General features: G+C 35.4%; 1 protein-coding gene across 1 annotated transcript; it reads right to left on the bottom strand.

Annotated features, from left to right (window-relative positions):
• Positions 1-214: 214 nt before the first annotated feature.
• VPS26A (VPS26 retromer complex component A) lies at positions 215-24,733 on the bottom strand. Its single transcript, XM_061161691.1, is given in 11 exon segments — positions 215-1,928; positions 4,297-4,439; positions 6,645-6,713; positions 8,932-9,038; positions 11,145-11,309; positions 12,430-12,586; positions 13,374-13,449; positions 19,175-19,324; positions 24,618-24,638; positions 24,640-24,678; positions 24,680-24,733. Coding segments are annotated over 11 exon segments (1,080 nt in total). The 5' UTR covers positions 24,719-24,733; the 3' UTR covers positions 215-1,814.

The raw sequence follows: 24,733 nt of genomic DNA, 5'->3' as shown, positions 1-24,733 counted from the left end.
GCTGAATAAGCATCCTATTTATGACAGTGTTTTAAGCCACCTAGTTAAAAGTAATTATATATTTAAAATTGAAATTGATATTTGTAAAAACTTCTAATCATCACAATTACAGCTTCTTAAACTAGTGAGCAATTTTGTCCTCAAAGATAAATATGACAATGAGAAGAGATTTCAGAATATAAATATTTTAATCATTCAAATAGCAAGCTTAATATCTGTTTCAAATTCTTTATTATACATCATGGTTGCACAGTTTGAGGCTGGTTAAATACAATTGGTTTTCAATTTTTCTTTGAATATTTTCCAGATTACTACATGCAAGTGACCATGAAAATATTTGGCATTTTAAAATTTTGAAACTCTGAACAGGCACTTACATGAAGGAAAACATTATCATTCACAGACATCCACATTTATAACCGGGGCTCCAGCACATGGAACTTTTTGCCAGTTAAGTTGGTTACTGACCATTCTTCAAAGAGCCACAGTAGTAAAATAGGCTTAAAGAAACGTAATTTGGGTTACTTAGTTTACTCATAAAGTAAGGTTAACTAACAAGACTTGCACTGAAGTGTATAAAAAAATATTGGTACAAAAACCAATGAACCATAAGTGAAAGTAGTTTCATACATCAGGTTTTAGTTTCGACGCCCCATATTTAGTGTATCCGAGATCAGACCCCATGCATAGCATAAAAACAGATGACTGTAACCTTCTTTTGTAGAGGCTTTGAACAATGCTTGAATTTAATGTTAAAAAATTTTAAACACAGCGGACAAAGAAGTTTAAATTTGAGTTTGAACTAGTCAAGGTTCTGATTTAACAAATGTGAAATTGTCCAGATCTGGACAACTACATGCTTCACCAGTTCTCCTGAGTGCCCTCATCCTCAATTTTCTCCTGAAAAGAGAATATTTGCAAGAAAGTTTATATTTGCGTACATGTGCTAAAAAGATTCCTTAAATCAAAAAAACTTTTTTCAAAGTATTATGGAACAATCATATAGTTTTAACAAATTCTAAACTGCCAACATAGAATCCACTCCACACTGCAGAAAACATACAGTGGTACCTGTTGGACAGCAGTAGCAAAATGGTTACTTAATATGGTCCCCCCCCAAAAAAAAGCTGCAATGACATGCTACATAATCCCTTAGGGGAAAAATTTAATATACCACAGAAATTTTCAAAGAGAACAAAATTGAGGAAGCCATGGAGTGGTAGACTCAGAGGCACCTACAGTGAAACACTCGTATGCATTTCTCAAACACATATAGAAAAACATAAATGTAATTGTTTTCAAAAATATTGAGATGCCATGTTTTAAATCTTTGCAGGCTGTAAGGGCTACTCAGGTTTTCTAATTTTATTTGAACACAAATTTTTTTGCATGTAGAAAGAGTAAGAGGTAATCATTAGCATGAGAAAGGAGAAGAAAATTGATAATCAACATTATGCAGAAAAAAAGCACAAGTACAAATACCAACCTACTCACATGAAAATCTTTATAATGTTTATGCTGATGTATATCTGAGTGCTTATTATCAAAGTGTGCAGTTAAAAAAACAAACAAAAAACCAAAAAACTGCAGTTTAAGAAAGTTCCAGTGTTTCAAAGAAAGCGCTTTTTTAAATGTATATACACGAAGAACAGTTATGTCATAAAATAAATTCAGCACTGTAAGATAAAGGAAGACTATTATAAATGGAGTTTTGGCCTTTTCCCTGCCTGCACGCTGCCACCATCTCTAACCAGCCAAACCTAAACCTCCACGGGTATAGGAGGTTTTTTTTTCTTTTTTTTCTCCCATTCAGTTCACATTTCAGGCTGCTCAGCAGATGCCTGTGATTCTGGTGATTCAAATCGCTGGTGAAAGTTTGTTCTCTGTTTCCTCAGTTTTTCAGGAGCTTTTCTCCACAAAATGATCTCCTAGAAAACAAATGCACGATAACAAATTAATATCCTCAAATTAATATTCTCGTATTATGCCTTAAATTTTCACCACAGAAATAATGCACTTCAATTTTAACCATAACAAAACTAACTTCTTCCCTACAAAAGCTCTACTCTTTTCCTGATGGACCTTTCTTCCAATTCTAATAATTTTCTAATAATGGGTCTCCCCTTCTGCCAACTCTGCTCCTCCAACCAACACCTATGTACACCACCACTATGAATCCAAACTGACACAAAGTTCTAGCTACTACTGCTTTAAAGAATTCCTAAAACCTGTTGTTTAGTTTGTTTCCCCTGTCCGTATCCAAATTCAAGCCCTTGTCACTATTTTAGCTTCCTGATAGATGGCTCTCCCTCCCTTGCCTGAAACCCTTTTTTAACCTGTCCTACCTGTCATTGCCAGACTACTGTAAAACATTGCTTGGATGACTCTTCAGTAGCTCTCAGTTCCTCCAGGATAAATCTCCAACCCAATGTTCAAGGTCCTCCACAACCATTATCCAATTTACTAACATCACTCTTCCCTACCAAGGTCCCAGTACCCCGCCAGCCAAACTAGGTTACTCTCTTCCTCTAACACACCTTAAATTAAACCTTCCCTTCATCCTCCCCTTTATATTCTTCAAATTTTGATTCCTCTGCCTGTCTTACCCTAACCAATCCATCCTGAGATCTCTTCTAAACTCTTTTTTAAAAATAATAATTTTATTTTTGGCAGTGCCTGGTCTTTGTTGCTGCACAGGCTTTTTCTCAAGGTTCAGCGAGCAGGTGGTGGTGGTGGTGGTGGTGTAGTCGCTAAGTTGTGTCCGACTCTTGCGACCCCATGGACTGTAGCCCACCAGGCTCCTCTGTCCGTGGGATTTTCTCCAGGCAAGAATACTGGAGTGGGTTGCCATTTCCTTCTCCAAGGGATCTTCCCGACCCAGGGATCGCACCCCAATCTCCTGCGCTGCAGGCATATTCTTGACCACCTAAGCTAGGAGGGCAGCCCTCTCTAGTTGCTGTATACAGGCTCCTCATTGTGGTGACTTCTGCTGTTGCGAAGCACGGGCTGCAGGGCATGCGGGCTTCAGCAGTTGCGGCACGCAGGCTCCAGAGCACAGGCTCGACAGTCGGGGCACACAGGCTTAGCTGCGCCTCGGCATGTGGGGTCTTCCCAGACCAGGGACCAAACACCGCATCAGCAGGCAGATTCTTCATCCCTGAGCCACCAGGGCGGTTCATCTTCTAAAATCTTAAGATCACTTGCTTCATGAAGTCATAGCGGCTGTTTGTTTTTTAACCAACGCAGCAGAATTTAAACATCTAAATGAATGACCATGGGAGGCATATACTACTCAGTAAGGTCATAATATGTAACTGATTTGAAAATTGTAAATTTCACATAATCTAATTTGAAGTTATAAATCACCTATGTTTAATTATATAGCATTATGGCAACATTAGCAGAATAAGTTTTCTCTCTTCCAAATTGCTGTCAAACCATTATTTAAGTTTTCCGTTAATTATGTAATTTTTCTTTTTCCACATATATGCAATGTGAGAATTGTGAGGAAAAACCACGTGTAAAAAGGTAGCTTTTATATTCTTCACAGTCCTCAGCACAGAATGCTTTCTCTTCTCCCTCCAGAATAATTTCCAATTTAGCTTTGAGCAGTCAACTGACATTCGAATATTTATTACTCTGATACAGAACAGAGAAGACCATTCTAATCACAGGTTTTACTCAAAATTCACCAAAAGCTTTTAACTGATTTTCAAATGAGAGCAAATTTTATGATAAACATTTGGGTCATCTCAAAGACATTTATAAGAGGACTGTTTAATTAGGGAAAAATGGAAACCTAAAATCCATCAAGTGGATGCAGTCATGAAAAATGAAAGGAAATCTTTATTTGTTGATAAAGGAAATCTTTTCAAGACAGTACTGAATGAAAAAGCAAATTAAAGATCAATATGCATAATATGATCTAAAAACAAATATACAAATTTGTCTGGAAAACTATCACAATGGTGGTGGAATTTTTGTTGACCTTTATTTCATTGTTTTTTGCCTGATTTTTTAAAAAAACAAATAGCAGATATTGTTTTTATAAAAAACAGAAGTTTCAAGAGAAAAAAATAAAAGCCCTGCCAAATTATAGCCCATCCTGGAGTCCTGCAGAATGACCGGGAGGAGACTGATGACAACAGAGACCCATTCACGCCTTACTTCTGTGTCACACTTTCAGTGCTTTCATTCACTTAGAAACCCCCACTTGCTCAGTACAATAAAGCTTAGAAAAGTGAGTGCTTTTCTAGAACCACCACAGAACAAAATACCATGTAGGTGGCTCCATACCTGCTGCTTGAAGTACCTTCTGTCTTCTTCATCAACAAGGACTAAATTCAAAAAGTACCTTACTGAAAATTTTTTGTTCACATCTCTCATTGTTGGAGTTGGGTCATATCCTGCTAAAAATAGTCTTATTGGAATTGATTCACCTAAAAGAAAAGCAATTTCTATTTAGTTCTAAAGGATGACCAAATACAGTTACATAACACCTAATACTAAGCATTATAAAGACACTAACGCTTCAGTTCCTCCTGAGATGGGAGCATAACAAAAACTTTAGACCAGAGTTTCTTAGTCTTGACACTACTGACATTTTAGGCCCAATAATTCTATGTTGTGGGTAGGGTCATATACACTGTAGGAAGTACAGGGCATTCCTGGTTTCTGCCCACAAGATGCCAGTTAACAGTCCCCAAATATGACAACCAAATATGTCTCCAGACATTGCCAAATTTCCTGTGGGGAGGAGGGAGTAAAAATGCACCTAGTTGAAAACCACCAGCTCTAAAGTCAAATGCCTGGATTCGAATTCTAACTCCAGTCAAGCGTATCCATCTTATAAAGAATTTGTAAGGACTATATGGGCTAATATATGTAAAAGCTTAAAACAGTGCCAGCAGTTAAGTTCTACCCTAGCACTTTTGTTACTTTCTGCTTTCATGAATTTTGCCATTTCTCATCATGTGTATAAATTCTTGAATACTTATTAGATTGCTATTTTTGGTGACTTGATGGCTTCTCTTTTCCTAAGAGTAATTACTGGCATATTCTGTTTTGAATTCTTTTTATGTAATATTTTTCTTATGTGTATCTATTTCCTTAAAGATATACAACCGAGGGCACGGAAAGGGAACAAAGGAGAAACCTCAGGTGAAACAAACATGCCCTGTTCCTGATCAATGATGGGTGCTAGCCCTAATTTATAGGGCAGGCTGGAGGGAGGAGACAAAAAGTACAAGAAGAGGGGGCCAGATGGGTTGGGGCCACTCCTTCAGGGGTCAGCCCACCGTCATGCCTTGGGGGTGCACTATCCTTTGTTTACCAAATAAAACTAAGCTGTAACCAGAGGGGGGAAAAAAGGATATACAACTGGTTTCTTTACATAAGAATTTGTGGCTGCTGGAATTTTACTAAGTAATGTTGCATAACACGCAAGTAACACAGGCATGAGTCTCGAAGTCAGAAAGGCCCGGGCTCAAACGCCAACTCTGCAATGATTATCTCTTGAAGGAAACCAAGAATATGTCACCAAAAAATGTGCCTCTTTGACATTAAAATTATTTCAGAGCTGAAGGCAATTAAACAGCAGTGAAAGCAAAAAAGAATCCCCCTATTCTGCCTAAAGGCAGGATATAAATTCTTTGATTGGAGACAGCCTCTCTTCAGCCCAGGGATGGCACCAGAGGAATCTGCAAACAAGCCTGCTCCGCTAGTTTCCTCCCACATATTTACCTTCCCATAGTCTGCAACCTTGGAAGCCTAAGCTGCTTTCATCTGCCTAGTTGTTTCTCTCCAAATTTATTGTTCTTCTGAAGATGCTATATAAGCTGAAATGCTAAGTCACTGCTTTGAGTTACTTTTTTGTTGAGGTTTCTCCTGCGTGATGTGCAATGCATGCACATAAACTGTTTTTCTCTTATTAACCTTTTGTTAAAGAATTCTAGCTGAAAATCTAAGTGGGTAGAGGTAGTTCTGCCTACCCTAACAAGTTTTTAACCTCTACATCTCAGTTTCAGGGATAAAATAAGGGCTACCACTACCTAACTCAAAGTGTATACGGAAGGGAACTTTAGAGCACCTGAGAATACAATGCCTCATCAATAGTTGGCACTCAATAAATGGTTACTCTCTGAAGTAATTACTAACAGAGTAAGAAAAAGCCAAAGACAAAAATTTAAAATAATAAATACTGGCTTCATTATCTTAGATACTGAAAATTATTTAGTAAGGGAGCTGCTTATTTTCTTGGGGGCTATATAGAACTCCAAAATCCCACAGAATGAATGCTCAGCTATACTGTACCTTATGTTCAGCATGAGTAAAAAAAGATTTAGAGAGAAACTCTTGTAACAGAAGACAAAATATTATAAATTCAGAACTAGGGAACAGATATACATAAATGTCTTTTCTAAATCCTAAATTTAAGCTGAGTAAAAAATTAAACCTTATTTCAAACCAGAAAGTACTACTACAGTCTCCTCAGTATTTATACAAAGATGATCTTAAAAATCATTGTAAGAATAATTGTAAGAATTCACATATTCACACTGAATAAATACTTTCAGGCTAAACTGCCATGAGCACTGCTATCTGCACCACCTATGACACAAAAGAAGTAGAAGAAAGTTTATTACCTTTAACTGGTGCACCATCCATTATTTCATATTTAGCGATTGTTTCTGTTTCTGTTGTGGTACTGGGTCCTAGGGCAATAATGTAAATGATATTAAATGTTGCTAGAATATAATTTCCAGGCTTACACCTTCTTCCTATTTTCTGACTACATTATTTTAGTCCTGACTTTCCCCCTTTTGTGAAAATGTTGATCATTCTTTTCTATTTCTTGATCTACACTTATTTACCACCCAACTGAGGTCTCACTCCCTTCTTCTCAAAGGTAATTCAGTAGACGCCTGAAAAACTGCAGAGGCTGAAGTCCTTCCTATGCAGATTCAACCAACTGCAGATCATACAGCAGTGTAAAATCTACTACTAAACAAAATCCACTGTAAGTGGACCCACGCATTTCAAACCTCGTGTTATTCACAGGTCAACTGTATATGCTCAGAAATAATCTTCACAGACTTCCTTCCATCATTTCTAACATCTGCTAAAATAGAAACCAGAAAGGCATAGCAGTGCACCGACATGCTGGTTTTCTCTCTAACACCCAAAATGTCTTCTCTTGTTAACTTTAACAGAGATAAAATATCAAAGTGAATACTTAATTGACATATAGTTCTTTATGAAGAGTCAATGATACAAGTTTAAAAAGTACAGCAAAACATATAGTAATGATCTCAATATTGTAAAGTATATAATATACAAAGACTAACTTCTTTTCTGGATTATGAGTACAAATTATTTCTTATTTAAAATTTTCTAGAACACCCAAACATAATTTTTATAACTAGAAAAAAATGTTTAAATAATTTTTTAAACAACAAATGGGGAACTGGAGTTTGGTTTTAATATCTTCAAATCACTTTAGCAGGTAAAAAATGGAGATTAAGAAACTACAGATGTTTATGACATCAATTATAAATTCTTAAAAAGTGGTGCCTAAAATTCTTTTTAGCAGAAAACCAGGAAAGTTAAAGCGAACAAATTAAATCTATATACTAATTAAAACTAGGGGAAAAAATAGGCAGTTCCTTGGAGATCCAGTGGTTAACACTTTGCACTTCCACTGCAGGGGGCATGGATTTGATCGCTGGTCAAGGAACTGAGATCTCAGAAGCTCCATAGTGCAGCCAAAAAAAAAAGAAAATTTAAAAAGCAGTTTTGAACCAATAAATGATTTGGAGTAACTCGTCAGCTATCTGGAGAAAAGTAAAGCGGGACCCATAGCTGTTTCTTGCTTACATCAGAACAAATTCCAAATGAATTAAAACTTTAAACAAAATTCCTTAACTATAATGTATTACTTTAGTAGAATCAAGCACAGAAAATTATTTTTAGAACCTCAATGTAGAAAAGGCCTTTCTCACTGTGGTACAAAAGCCAGAATCCGTAAAAGGAAAAACTGACAAATGTGACTTACACAAATGTCAAGAACTTCTACATGGTAAAAACTACCGTAAGCAAGACAAACTGGGGAAATTTTGCTGCTCTTAATACAGAAAATGGGATTGATTTCTCTAATATATAAAGAGTTTCTACACATCAAAAGGAAAAGACTAATAATTCTATAGAGATGGGGCAAAGGATATGGGTAGGCAGTTTATAGGAAAGAAATACAAACGGCTTTTATACACGTGAAAAGATGTTCACCCTCACTCAGAATGAGAAAAATGAATCAAAACTACAATGGGGAACATCTTCCTCACTCCCATGAGATCAGCTAAAAGTTCTATAACATTGTGCTTATGAGAACACATGGCAAAAAAAGGCACCTTCCTACATTCATTGCTGGTAGTAATGCAAATTGGTATGGTCCGTAGAGGACAAACTGATAGTATTAATCAAAATTACAAATGAATATACCCTTGGAAACAGCAATTCCACTTCTAAGATTTTATTTTGCACATAAACCAACATATGTGAAATGATATTGTTAACTGAAGTGTCTCTACAGTATGCACTGTACATAACCACTTGACTAAAAGGAAGGGTGTAATAAAGAGGCACTTGCATGTGTATGAATAAATGTTTAAATGACTTTACAACTTGTATCACCTATGAGTAGCTGGAATACATAAATAGGACACTTATTACTGTATGATCATTCACATTTTATTTTTGAACCATGTGAATTATCTACTCAAAAACTAATTTTTCAAAACATAAATGAGTAACTCACTGCCAGCAATATTAAGTATCAAAGTTAGTATCCAAGGTGGATATTTAAGTTTAAACAGTATTTTAAGATTTTAAAATTTCAACTAAAATGAACTTCAATTCAAGTACCCTTTAACTTACCAATTCCTGTGATCTCTTTTTTAATCAGTTGTAACTCCATATGTTGGATTTTTATTCTTACTAATAAGAAGTAAATTTTTCCAACAATCACATCCTTTAAATGATACCTTTAAGGAAAGAATATTTGTCACTTACTAAATATCAGTTTACAAAACAAAGAGTGAAATATGTCCTGAAAAGGTTTATTAGGTATCTGTAGGATAATTACTGAGTTCCCTAATGGCTCAGAGGGTAAAGCATCTGCCTGCAGTGCAGGAGACCTGGGTTTGATCCCTGGGCTGGGAAGATCCCCTGGAGAAGGAAATGGCAACCCATTCCAGTATTCTTGCTTGGGAGAATCCCATGGATGGAGGAGACTGGTAGGCTACAGTCCACCAGATCACAAAGAGTCAGACATGACTGAGCGACTTCACTTAGGATAAATACTATTTAAGAATAACATTCTGGCTATTCATGTATTTAATGTTCCTTTTTTTTCAAAAGAGTATTCATCATTTTACTATAAAAATTAGGAAAAAAAAAAACTTTTACTCAATCATCAGTAAACCTCAGAGGGAAAAATTAGCCAGAGTAATAGTTAGTCACCTCTTTAGAGGTCAACTTCATTTCTAAAGAACTTAAGTGAGGAAAATTAAGATTTTTATGCCTGAAAATGTTTGGCATATGAAGATGTCCCGAACATTTATACATTTTTTTAGTGTATTATTCCAAGTGCTAGAATAGTGCAGTTAAAAAATCACCTGGTCACAAAGAGACTCCATAGACTTGAGTTTCTTGCTGTAATACCTAATAATCAAAGACTTTTCCCAAGAATCTTGAAATAATGTGGTAATAAACCTGGGAACTTCTGTAATTCCCAGAGGGCTTTTTTTTTTTAAACCTTCTCTCAGGTTTGAATCTCAAAATAATATCCCAAGAGTTGACTAATGCAATTATGTCTCTCTGAAGGGAGACTTCCAGTGACAAGTTTTAGGTCCTAAACTAATAATTTTATCAACAATATAATTTAAGACTCTGAACACATGTATATCACAATTTCAGTGATATAAACTGGGACATGACAAGCAATAAAAATCATGTAGGGCTTCCCTGGTGGCCCAGTGGTTAAGAATCCACCTTGCAATCCAGAGGACACAGGTTTGATCCCTGGTCTGGGACCATCTCATATGCTATGGGGCAACTAAGTCTGTGAGTCCCAACTACTGAAGCGTGCTCACCATAAAGCCCGTGATCCATGACAAGAGAATCCACTGCAATGAGAAGCCCACACACCTCAACTAGAGAGGAGACCCCGCCCGCAGCAACAAAGAGCCAGCACAGTCAACAATACACAGATATATTTTTAAAAATTCATATACCAGAAGAGTGCACAGGAAAAGGATAAAAGAATGACCATTCTTCAACAAACTTACTTTAATGAAAAAATAAATAAAAGGGAAAACATAAAACAGATTTAAGTATCAGAAAACCAAATGTTTTTTGATTAGTGTGTTTGTTAAGTGAGTTTGGATCCACTGGATTTGAACAAATCTTGTTTGGATACTGACATGAACAAACTTTATAAGTCATTTAAGGAAATGAATACTGACTAAATATGTGAACATGTTAAGAAATTTTTTTAGATATATACTTTGGTGAAAGTTTAAAAAGACATTAATACAATTAACAGCCCATTTCTGAAAAAAACACAACATATATAAATACATATGCCCCCTCCCACGGAAAGCTATACAAGAGTATATTAATAGTGGTTAAGTGGTAAAGGTGAAAATATGTGGTATTTTTATTTCCCTTGACTTTTCTACATTGTCAATTTTTTTTTAATAATAAAAAAGTACTGAAATGTAGTCAGAAAAAAAGAGCATTTTTGCTTATTTTTAAAGAGATGACCAGCTAAAATGATGCCGAGAGTAAGATAAATTTTCACAGATTTACAGAATTAGCTGCCTTCTGAGATGGTGAGATCCTTTATTAAAAAACGGCCAAGTGGAGTCTTACCAGGAATAGAGTACGAAAGACATCTACACTAAGTCAAATTCCTACTAAAACAAAACCAAATTCCTACTAAAGTTTCTTTCAGTTCGGAGATTCTGATGGTCTGTTAACATCAGATTAATGTCTATTCTACCCTTTCTTTGACCAATTTACAAAGACATAAAAGGTTTATTTCTTAATTTTCCCTGACTATTTACCTGTTTGTAAAAGGTACTTACTTTGATTTATTATATTCAAATTCAATGTGTAGACAATCTTCAATGCCCACTTCCATCTTAATAGAGTTGTTGACATCAGGATAGGTAGCAAGCTGGTGAACAATAAGATCATATTCTTTTACCAAGTCTGTCAGTCTTCTTACTATTGTCACTTTAAGAAAATACCTACAAAAGTTAATGGAGAGAACAAGTTAAATCTCCTGTGAGATATCTCAATGTTTTAAATAAGCAAACATTAGCTTTCTCCTTCCTGAAATTCCTTAGGGATCAATTTACTTCATGAAGAAGTTTTCATTTTTAAATAAATGCCTTCACAATGGAAAAAATACAAAGTTCAATTTTAAGAATAGTGGACACACTTTTTAGATCAATTTGGAGTACTACCATCAAGCTTATTTGAGGACATCTCTCTAGATTGATTATTATTCTTTTTTCTACATCACTTCTTAACCATAGACTAAATGAGATTCATTGAGAAACTAATGGATTTAGAGGGTAATTCCATTTACAAGACAAATGAAGTATCTAAGAAACTGAGGTACATACAAGGGAAGTATATGACTAAAACTTCTCCTAATGGGATTCTCTGAATCCTATAGAGGGCTTCCCAGGTGGAACAGTGGTAAAGAATCCGCTTGCCAATGCAGGAGACCCAAGAGATGCAGGTTCGATCCCTGGGTCAGGAGAATCCCCTAGAGTAGGACATGGCAACCCACTCTGGTATTCTTACCTAGAAAGTTCCAAGGACAGAGGAGCTGGCAGGCTACAGTCCATGGGGTTGCAAAGAGTTGCACATGACTGAGCGCGCGCACACGCGCGCACACACACACACACACCCTGATAGAAGGATCTTATTACATCAGATCTGCATCGCGCGCACACACACACACACACACACCCCACCCACCCCGCACCCCCCCCCCCCCGATAGAAGGATCTTATTACATCAGATCTGCATTAGGCTACAGTCCATGGGGTCGCAAAAAGTTGCACATGACTGAGCGCGCGCGCACGCACACACACACACACACACACACACACACCCTGATAGAAGGATCTTATTACATCAGATCTGCATCACACACACACACACACACACCCTGATAGAAGGATCTTATTACATCAGATCTGCATTAGCCAGACAAAAAATATATATATATTTGAAAGAATTTTCAAAATCTTAAGTCTTCCAGTCCAAAATTATAATTAGAAGTTCAAGACATTCAATAGTAGTCATTACCTTCTGGTTTGTGTAACATAAAATGTAGACAAAATCAATTCATACCTTAAGCGGACATTGGCACCGATGTAAGATTCATATGGCTTTTCAACTTGCATAAATTCAAAATCATAACTTCTGCTCTGAGTCAGTTCTCCAGGTAAGGCTAGTTCTTTCACTAGGTTTACAAATTCATGAGTATTACTCTTGTCATTGAAAAGCTCTAAGAAATTTTAAAAAGTGAAAGACCAATTATGTTTGATATCCATCTCATCAAAACCCAAACTTCTATTTCCAAAGCAAGTAATTTTTATCAAAATAATTACTTGGATTTGCCTTCACTTTAAATATCAGAGCTATGATCTGAATTCCATTATCCTATTTTGCTCCACATAGGCATAAAAAAATTCAAGTGGTATAGCAAAATGAAAATTTCTGTTATGAAAGAATTCATTCCTTTAGTGTGGTTAGGATTTGCCCAATATAGTTTAACTCCTGCTAAAGCAAGAAATATATGTATGGAAACATACACAAGTTGATCTAAGTTAAGAAGAAATTACAGCTTTCCAACAATTCACATGGAATTTTCTGTTGACAGGTGAGTCTGGCTACAGGTATAAAAGTTAGGAAGACAAATGGCATGAGTAATTAGCAAGTGAAGGATGAAGGTGACACTGCTAATTGTGAATAAAGCTGGTGAAAAACCTAGGCAGATGGAAATTTCAGGGAGTCACCTAATTTACTTGAGTTATTTTTCAAGACTGGTAGCTTACATAATTCCTCGCACCTTTAATAATCAGATTTCATCACAAGTAAATGCAGCATGAGTCAAATATCATTTAATAGAATTAAAAGAAACATGATTATTTAATGTTTATAATCCTTTTATTATGCAAAATCAATTCCTTCTTTCCATAAAGCTAAACTCTAATTCAATTATTTAACTGCCAAATCAAACTCTCTTCAAACTCAGTTAACAACAAAAAAAGTAATACTATTTTAAAACTCACCAATTTGACCTACAAATTCAATTCTAATTCCTTGGTGCTCTAGCCTCTTTCCAGGTTGCTTAAAGGCTAGGTTCACCTGCCAAAACATGAAATTATAAGAGATGTTAACAATCCTTTGTGGGCCTACTAACAGATTCCTTCCAGATGAATATAATATATAAATACTTCAGGTGTTCATTTCTGAAGTCTGAGAAACCACCACATACCTAGATTATGATGACCTTATAGCTCCAAAGAAGGTAAAACTTACTCCTATACAATCACTAATGAACTTATTACTTATACGTACATTTAAAGCATCTGCTTTGTTAGGAAGGAATCTTTCTTTAGAGCTGGAGAACTACAAAGAATCAATAAAAGGGAAAACTTTCAACTATTCAAATACGTTTTCTGGTCAAATAGTTAAACAATTCTATAATAGCATCTTAATATAAAGGTTATTAATAATTCCAAGAACTGACCTAAAAGATCACTTTCAGCTTTTTATAGCCAACCATATATTGCTATAATTTTTGATATTAAAAGCAACAGTTATTGCCTTGAGTCTGCTACGCATCCTAAAAATAGAATGTCTAAAGATTTAAATTTTGAGTATGATATAGCTTACATACTTTTGAAATTAAGTATATAATCTAAAATCCCTAAATTTGTATCTGCTAAATGGAAACCTTTATATATTTTGACAAAATATAAAGTACACAGATATTAAAAACAAAATTTCAACCATTTAAGGATTAGCTAAAATTAAAAAAAAAACATACTCCCAGATTTGTTCTTTACTGTAAAAAATATTGGTAATGTGACTCTTAAAAGCTGTTCTTTCAAACAATGCTTCTCAATAGAAATCAAGAACCAATAAAAAGTTCAAATACTTCTGTTTATAAACTACGTAATTAAAATATTCATGCTTCTATATCTTCTACATCTATAACCAGGATGAATTAAGTTATTCACCTTCCAAAGTAATATGTCAGAAAAAAAAGTAAATAATTAAATTGGAGTATATCACATGATAGAGTATAATTAAAGTATAAAAATAATAAGGTCAAAGAATCTTTAATGATGTGGGAAGATGTGCATGATATGTTACATGTAGGAAGCATGGTCAAATTGTATACAAGTATAATGCCAATTATATATTTTAAACTACAGAAAAGAAAAATTCTATGGGTAATTCTGTTTCCTTCTTTGCAGCCTTTTTTTTGACAAACAGCAATTAAGTTTAACTTTAAAAAGTATATGCTACAGGAGTCCCAAGACAATTCAATGGGGAAAGAACATTCTTCTCAACAAATGGTAGTAGAACAACTCAATCTCAACATACAAACAAAGAAATTGGATTCCTACCTCACATTATACACAAATATTAATTCAAAATGTAGCAAAGACCTAAATGTAAGAGCTACAGTTATGAAATTCTTAGAAGAAAACACAGGTGTAAATCTTCATTATCTCTGATGGGAAACTTTCTCAAATGACACCAAAAGCATGAGAAGTGAAATTTTAAAAAAAGATAAATTGGACATCATCAAACAAAAAACTAGTGCTTCAAGATACCATCAAGAAAGTGAAAAGACAACTTACAGAAGTAGAGAAAATGTCTGCAAAATATTACTGATAAAGGACTTGTATCTAGAATACATAAAGAACTCTTACAACTCAGTGATCAAAAGACAAATAACCCAATTAAAAATGGTCAAATAAATGAACAGACTTTTCTCCAGAGATGATATACAAACAGCAATAAGCACATGAAAAGATGCTCAATATTATTCATCATTAAAGGAAATGCAAATAAAAATCATATGACCACTTTCTACCCACAAAAAAATAATACAGACAATAATAAGTATTGCCAAGAATGTGAAGAAACTGGAACTCTCATACACTGCTGGAGAGAATATAAAATGGCACAGCTGCTCTGGAAAAGTCTGGAAGTTCCCCTAAAAGTTAACACATGACCCAGCAATTCCATTCTTAAGTCTACACTCCAGAGAAATGAAAACACAGTCACACAAAAACGTATACACAAATGTACAGAAATGTTAATAAATAGAAACCCAAGTATACTCAACTGAAATGTCCTCTACTGAAGGATGAAGAAATGTGCATCCACACACTAGACAGATATATACTAAAATATCATTCAGCCATAAAAAAGAATCCTGCTTTGATAAATGCTACAACATGAAAGAACTTTGAAAACATTATGTTACATGAAATGAGGCAGACACAAAAAGACAGATCTTGTGTAACCACTTACATGAAATAGAAGAAGCCCAGAACAGACAAATTTACAGGGAAAAATAGGCTAGAGGTATTCATGGACTGGGAGAAAAGGAAAAAGGACAGCTATTGCTTAATGAGTACAAAGTTTCAGTTCAGGATGATGAAAAAATTTCAAAATAGTGGTGATGATTGTACAACATTGTGAATGTGATTAATGCTACTGAATTATATACATTAAAAATGGTTAAAACAGCAAATTTTATTATATTATTGACCAAAAATTTTCTTAAAAGTAATAAATCTTGAAGACATCATGCTAAGTGAAAGAAGCCAAACACAAAGGCGGCATGTTGTATGATTCTATTTACATGAAATGTCCAGAACAGGCCAAATCCACAGAGAAAGAAAATACATCTGTAGATTAGTGGATGTTAGGTGTCTTAGTTCACTCAGGCTGCTGTAACAAAAAAAAACCACAGACTAGGTGGCTTAAAAACAACACAAATTTACTGCTAACAGTTCTGGAACCTGTGAAGTTCAAGATCAAAGCACCAGCAGATTTGGTGTCTGGGAGAGTTTGCTTTCTGGTTCACAGATGGCTGCCTTTTCACTATGTCCTCACATGTCAGAAGATGCACACAAGATTTCTTTGAGGATGCTAATCCCTTTCCTGAGGGCACAGCCCTCATGACCTAATCATTTCCCAAAGCCTCTCCCCCTCCCCCTCCACTCGGCCCCACCCCACTTACAAGTACATCATGCTAGGGATTAGGTTTTAACACATGAATCTTATGAGGACACCAACATTTAGTATATGGTGCCAAGTGAATGACTGCTGATGTTATGGTGTTTCTTCTGGGTGATGAACACATTATGGAATTAGCTAGTGATGACAGCTGCACAACTCTGCAAAAGTCGTGAAAATCTCTTAACTGTATATACTCAGTAGGGTACATTTATGATATGTGAATTATAACTCAATAAAGCTATTTTTTTTAAAAAAAGAAAGTATATATCACAAATAAAACAATGGAATATAACAGAGAGGCTGAAACAGACTCATACAACCTCTGGTTAATGACAAAGGTGATGCTACAATGTAGTGGTGGAAAGGATGGCTTTTTCAATAAATGTCCTGGGTCAATTAGATATCCATATGGGGAAAAAAAAATAAGTAGCCCTGACTCTTATGTCATAAAGACAAAATCAATTTCAAAAAACAGAAAATCTAAATGTGAAATATAAAACTACTTAAAATTATAGGAGTAACAGGAGAATATCTTCATGCCCACAAGGTAGGCAAAGATGTCTTAAATAGGATACAAAAAGCACTAATGAAAAGGAAACACAACATTTGTAGAGTATATTATTATTATATATTATACATTATACATTTGTCCAAACCCATAGAATATACATCACCACAAGTGAACCCTTAGGTAAACTACAGACTTTGGGTGACTCTAATGTGTCAATGTAAGTTCATCCTTGATCAAAACTGTACCATTCTGGGGACTGATGTCGATAATGGGAAATCTCTATACCTCCTTCTCAATTTTACATAAATCTAAAACTACTCTTAGAAAAAACCTGGAAAAAAAGATATACATAGACAGCTCACATGTCAGAAATATTCTTGCTCTGGGTAGGATGTCAGGTCTTCCAGTCTCTAAGATTTTTTTTCTAATACATGAAGTATTCTTCCTACAATGCATAACAAAGTTTGGAAATCAATGATTTAGTCCAACCTCAACTTACAGGTGAGATCCAGAAAGTTAAATGACTGCCCAGAGCTACCTATCAAGACAGTGCTAAAGTCCAAGGCTAGATCTTCCAACCCTAGCCCAAAGACCTTTTAACTATATTCAGACATTTTACAAAGCCTAAACTAGTGTGGTAAGACTTGTTTTTGGTGGTGTTATGTCTATAAAATTTGAAAATCTGAGGTTCAGTCTCCCCCTAGAAAAACTAGATTGGTATCTCTACTCCTTCTAGTCAAAGTCAAAGTGAAGTCGCTCAGTCGTGTCCGACTCTTTGCGACCCCATGGACTGTAGCCCACCAGGCTCCTCCATCCATGGAATTTTCTAGGCAAGAGTATTGGAGTGGGTTGCCATTTCCTTCCACCCTTTCTAATCCCACCATATGAACAACTCATCTTTTCCATAGATCAAGCACTATTTACTTGTTTGATGTGTTCCATCCTTTTAATGAATTTGTCACTCTCTTTCAGATTTCTTCTCTTTCTCCCCATCATTTTAAAGGAAGAGTAAAGTAGAAAAGCAAAACATTTATTTCAGACTTAATACTAAGACACCAGTAAGTAGCAAAGGACCAGAATAGATGATGCAGTAAAATGGCTAGTAAACCTAAGTTCAACCTATCTAGTAACCAAAGAATGCTATCAAAGAACAGTATCACTGTTGCCTACAGAAATAGCAAAGGTTAAAAAGCGATCATATTCAACTCTACCCTGAGTGAAACAAGGTATTAAGTGAACATGAGATTTCATGCAAATTTTCCAGGTTAACATGTATCGATACCCTTCAAATATTCATGTCAAATATTCATGTCCAGCCACTTCTAGGAATTCATTCTAAGGAAATAATCTTATCCTACAGAAATCTGAAGAAAAATTTATGTATAAAATGTCTGTATTACTAAAGATATGGGGATGTACTACAAGCAATTTGAAAAACAGAAACTAGTTAAATATCCAACAGTAGGGAAAAGGTATGTTTAACATATTACATATACATAAACATTACTTAATGCAGAGAGACTAGGAAGAAACACATTCAAATTTTAATAGTGAGTTATTTCCATATGATGGGACTATAGATAATTATTTTATTTCCCGAACGGTTTACCATGTGTATGTATTACCTTAACAAGCAGGAGAGAAAAACTCTTAATGTTTTTTTAATCTTTTATATTTAGAAAAATTATTTCAAACATTTTATGATTTGATTTTATCTAGGATATTACCATCCTTCAGTATCACAAATTAATAAGTAGTAATCATATTCCATAAGGTATAAGAATAATCCTTGGCAAGGAAAAGGGGGAAAAGGTTAAACCACAGAAGGTATCACAAATGTATCTGACCACGCATGGACACATTCTAAATGTGCTTAAATCCTCTACAGAGTATCAAGAAATGAGATCAACAGACACAATGACAGTAGTACAGACTGATAACCTACAAAGAACGAGAAAAAACTTTTAGAAAGCGGCACTAGAGAATTATCCCCAATCTCCATAACTCAATTCAAGGAGAAACAAACTGTGAGTGGATCACAGCCCCACTGTAGAAACTGTCTGAAGTGAAACAGATTCACATGGTCACAAACACAAAATTCTCCACACAGTTTAATTTAGACTCTGTCCAGTAACCATTTCAGTTTAAGACTCTTTCCTGCAAGTGTTCTGTTGAATCAAAGCTTTTAGCTGACATTCTTAAAAACATTTTCCATCTCTAATAAAATCATTCAAATTTAGATACAGCACAAGGCACTTTCACGACTAATTCTAATATTCTACAACTAGATAATTCTCCAAACAAAATATTTACCTTTCCTGAAACAGATTCTCCATCATAGAAAAGATAGTGCTTTTCTACTTTGCCATCTTCAGTTTTCATTTCCGCCATTTTCCTGGTTTCCCCATCATTAAGGACAACGTCGATCTCACAAATGGGACCAAAAAATCCTCCAAGAAAACTCTAAAATAAAAGAAAAATTCTCACAATTGTTTTGTCAGTCACTACAGTTTAAAATTCAAACTTGATAACCTATAACCTAAAGTTAACCTATGAATTCAGGATGAAGTAAGAATTCATACCAAATACTGCATCAAAACTGAATAAATTTTGTAAAATATGCATATAGCTAATGCTGCAATGTACCCTTAAAAATTTATTGCAGATAAATGTTTTCTACCACAATAAAAAGCCCCCCTCAAAACTAAACAAATTGAAACACACTATAATTTCAATCATTTCCACAAGTAACCACTATAAATAATTAAATACTAACATATCCCAAAAATCTAAAAAATTAATCTTAACATCTGGATTTGAAAAGTTGCCTTTAGTTATACATCTTTGAGGTTCTTTCATTATACTGCTATAATGAAACTCACACAATCCCAATTACTCATGAATTATTACAATGTACTGCATATGGAAAACCTACTGCTATATAAGTCTGAATAGGATATATTACGTTGTGTAAACCCTTGAAATAAAACTGGCTCTAATAGAGGAGACTAATTAAATTTGTTAATTTTTCTAAACAGAGTGTATAAGCCTTGTTCTGTAAGTCCTGAATATGACAGAAGTAAAGGAGACAAAGGTCAATTGCTTATGAATGGCAAAATGCATTAGCTGGAAATAATACAGAATCCATTGGGTATTCCAATGTCAGATATAGTTGTGGACTATTTTTTGTCTGCTATAAAAGCTAGTTTTCTAGTTGTTGTTTTTTTGTTTTTTTTTTTTTTAAATTTACACAGAGTTCTCTCTTAAAAACATAAATCTGGGGACTTCCTTGGAGGCCCAGTGGTTTGGACGCCACGCTTCCATTGCACCAGCACAGGTTCGATCCCTGGTTGGGGAACTAAGATTTGGAATGCTGTGCAGTGCAAAAGAAAACCCAATCATATCCTTCAATGTGCTGGTGGCAGTATAAATTGGAACAACTACTTTAAAAAATAGTTGGCATTATCTGGGAAAGCTATATATATATACATCAATGATCCAGCAATTATACCCCTAGATATCTACCCTAAACAGAAACTTACACACATAAACCAGGAGACCAATATAAGAATGTTCATAACATCATTGTTCACAACAGGCCTCATTAGGAAATAATCCAAATATTTATCAATGAGAAAATGGATACATACATTTTTATCTATATTCATACAGTGGGCAATGGAATGAATTACAGCTACAGAAAACAAAGATGAATCTCACATACATGTTGAGTGAAAGAGACCAGACACAAAAATACACACTGTATTATTCCATTTATTAAAAAATCAAAAACATGATGCACATTATGGTGGTATTAGAAGTCAGGAAGTGGTTGGAAGAAAGCACTGGGGTACTGTTAATGTTCTGTTTGGTTTTATCTGAGTGCTTAATACACAGGTATATTGCCTTTGTGAAAGTTCATCAGGCTGTACACTTATTTGTGCACTCTTCTATAGTTAACACTTACTTTAATGAAATGCTATTTTAAACATACATATATACAATGTATTCTCTAACATGGCCTATACATATCTTGCTCTATTCATCCCTCCAGCCACACCAGCCTCAAATGATCCAAGTTCTCAAATATGCCCAGTATCCTTCTTGTCCTAGACCAAGTAATCCTAACAAAGTCATCCTTTCACTGTGACTCACCTCCATAAAGAGGCCTTCCCTAACTTGCTAATCAAAACTGAATTCTCCAAATTTGGGAAGTGCAACACCATGTAGGTTTACTTCATCATTTATTATAAAAATGTTAGTCACTCAGTCATGTCCAACTCTGCAACCCCATGGACTGTAGCCCACCAGGCTTCTCTGTCCATGAAATTTTCCAGGCAAGCGTACTGGAGTGGATTGCCATTTCCCTCTCCATGGGATCTTCCCAACCCAGGAACTGAACCTAGGTCACCTGCGCTGCAGGCAAACTATTTACCGTCTGAGCCACCAGGGAAGCCAATTTATTATAATCTGTGTACTTACTGAGTACCTGACTCCCCAACTGAACTATAAACTTCATGAGGACAGAGACCTTATCCTTTGCTCAACACTGAAGACACAGTGGCCAGAGGCAGCATGTGGCATTTAGTAGAAGGCATTCAAATACTTGTTGATTGTTAATTTTGAGTAAAACACATATTGTCCTGATAATAAAAAATAAATGGATACATAACTTAGCATGTTTGGCAAGACGAGCCCTCCCCCAGGAAGTTGGCATTGATGCAGTAGTAAAGTCTAGAGCAAGGAGCTTGAGTTAAGGCTCAGTTCTGTGCTCAGGAGGAAGGGTAACGGCAAACAAGTTAACAATCCTGCTAAGGCTATGTGGATCACAGGGTGATACTATTAATATGATCAACAGAGACTGTGTTTTCCTAAATTCTGAGTTTGCTGCTTTGTTTTGGGTGTTTTTTTTTTTTTTTTTTTGGCTACACCACACTGCTTGTGGGATCTTGGTTATCAAACCTGGGCCTTTGGCAGTGAAAACACAGAGTCCCAACCACTGGACCACAAGGAAATTCCTGCTTCTTTATTTTTATTAGTCCTTTATTAACAAAAGGATTATAATTTCAAGAAAGCAATTCAATGAATTACCAGATTAGTACTTATACTCCAAATACACAAAGAGCAAATTTTCCTTTTGACAAGACATTTTGTCCCTTCCTAGTTAGCTTTCATACCCCAGGTTTTAAACTCACAACTTGCTCAAAATGGTGTACATTCTCCTAAGAGCTACAAATATGAGAATGTATAGCAGGTCAAAATCAGTCAGCTGATATTTACTAATCATCAACTAGCTGCAAAGCACTGATCCAGCAAAGGGGGCAGGTAGTGGGGAGCTGCCATGAGAGAAACAATTATGAAAGAATAGACGATGTCAGTCTCAAAATTTGAATTATAAAACCGAAGCAGGAAAATAAAATTTCTTTTTCTTATTCCCCCTTAATACTTCCTAGAGTTAGTTCCAAGAAAAATGAGATTTGAAAACTGTAAGAATTGTTTTACAAATGAAACGAAATATTATGGTCACTTTTTCCCACATACATAATGCTTAACATATACAACTGAATTGGGATTTGAGAGTTGATATTAAAAGATCAATAATCAAAAATAAAATATCAAAGTTGCCACTAATTAAAATGGTATAAAACAGACTTAAAAGTACATACTCTTCACAATTAACTACCGACAATTAGTAATTGTAAACAGTAAGTCTTGTTTTGACACCATATGTAAAACTTAAAAATTGTTAGGCATTAAAAATATGTAAAAACTATCTGTTGTCCTCAATCATTTTCTGCATGCATGAAGTATTTCATAAATAGTGGTTAGGACTCAGCGCTTTCACTGCCAAGGGCACAGGTTTGATCCATCCCTGGTCAGGGATCTAAGATCCCACAAGCCACCTTGTGTAGCCAAAAATTAAAGTTTTTATTTCAAGATGTGCATCTTCTTGCACATCCTGTCATTTCAAACAAAAAGTTACAAAATTTAAATCTTTTAAAAATTATTCACAGTCAAATGATAATACTTCTAATTTATATAAAGAGGGAAAAATACAGAATTGTCAGAATAGTGAAGACTACAAGGCAAAGGAATAAAAGCCGTAAAGAAGGTTAGGATATATTAACATACACTTCTGCTGAAATTACAAGAGGCACTTCTGAAATCTTAAGAGAAAGACTGCCAAGATCTTTTAGAAAAGATATCTTCAAGTGTGTATTCAAAATATGGGATTTTCAGGAGCAATACTAGAAATTATACAAATTAAAACTCTTAGGTAGCCTTTAAATAACTACAGGGCAATATATATGACTAATTAAATATTAGAACAATTATTTTCACAGTTTTCTAATCGTATGCTAAACTTCACATCACTAACTTTAATCTAAAGATTTTTCACATAATTTGTAACCCAACATTGAGCATTACTATCTAGCAAAATTACAAGTGGATGTTAAAAGACGAATTTTATAGCCCTCACTGAAGAAATTTCACTACATCCTTTGGATGTAAAGAAAGGCAACTCAAGCTGAGGCAGAAGAGAAGCTGTCAAAATTTATTCACTTAGTGCATACAGGAGCAATGAAACAGCAAATTTTCATACATATATTATTACACTTGTGCCTATTTCAGTGTTTTCAAGCTTTACAACTGTATCTGTTTCACGAGTAACTTGAAAATAAAAATTGTTCTTGAAAATAATGCATTAAAGGAGTAATTTTAAATGTAAGCAAAAAATAGGAGGGCCTTTTACGTTTTCTTTGCAAATTATATTCAATTAAAGAAGCCATCTCTAACCCCCTGACTAGTCAAGGTCCCCCAATACTTCCTTATCACAGCTGTTTTGTTTCCACGTTAAACAAATAATCACACAAATAAATGTTTATCTCCTTCTGGACTATAAGCTACAAGAGAGCAGGGCTGATTCAGTCTTGCTCAGAGCCCCCGGGAGCGCCTAAGTATATCTGATGAAAAAAAGAGAAAAGGGCTCGAAGTTTAAGAATGAACATTTCTGTGCTCCTTTTCTTTTTTAAATTTAAAGCAACTCGATTCCTGACTTTAAAATGTATTTATCAAATGTAACTTTTTCAAAAAATAAACCTAGCTTAGTCTTTAACCCAAAAATCTCAAGCAGATTACGGAACTGGGTGAGCTCTGGGAAACCAGGTACTATTAAAGGAAAGTACACAGTAGGCGCTCAACATATGCATGCTAAGTGAACCAAGTAAATGAATATTACCATAAAATGAGTCAAATGAGATCCAATCTAGAGGAAATCGCCAACACACACAAAGCTAAACGCCATCGTGCTCACGCTTGTGCTTCCCACTAATTGTGGTGAAAGTACTGATTTCCCTCCCTCCTCTGCTCCCTAGGCCAGTTCAACATCCCAAAGAGACAAGTTTCCAGAATGGCTTGGTGAAGGAAACGAGAACCAACGTCTAAACCAGTGGGCACGAAACTACTGCCTTTGACTTAAACACGTCCTCCCCTCCAACGTCCTTTTCTTTTTCTCTCTCATTCTACAAGTGTCAACGTTAAGGCTAACCTGGGGTTAGGAAATCGCAGGGTATCACCATATGCTAGTTTAAGAAGAGAGAGAGAGGAAACAAAAAAGATTCAAGGAGTTTATCAAGCGCCTGATCAACACTGGAAGAGAGTGACCAACTCCACCGAGTCCGGAACTGGGGGACTCTTGGGTCACCCCATCTGAAAGGAAGTGAGGCTGCCCAGGAGGAGCAGAAGGTCTGGCTACCTTGGAAGGGGAGTCGGCGGCGGGCCCGCAGAGGCGGGGTCCGAGTACCCAGCCACGGCCCCCCAGAGCCGATCGAAGAACGCTGGCAGAGGCTCCGACATAGCCAGGAGAACGCC

This window comes from Dama dama, chromosome 15, assembly GCF_033118175.1.
Source record: "Dama dama isolate Ldn47 chromosome 15, ASM3311817v1, whole genome shotgun sequence".
NCBI lineage: Eukaryota > Metazoa > Chordata > Mammalia > Artiodactyla > Cervidae > Dama > Dama dama.
The sequence above is the reverse complement of the archived record's forward strand: the minus strand, read 5'-3'. Positions and strand labels throughout refer to the sequence as shown.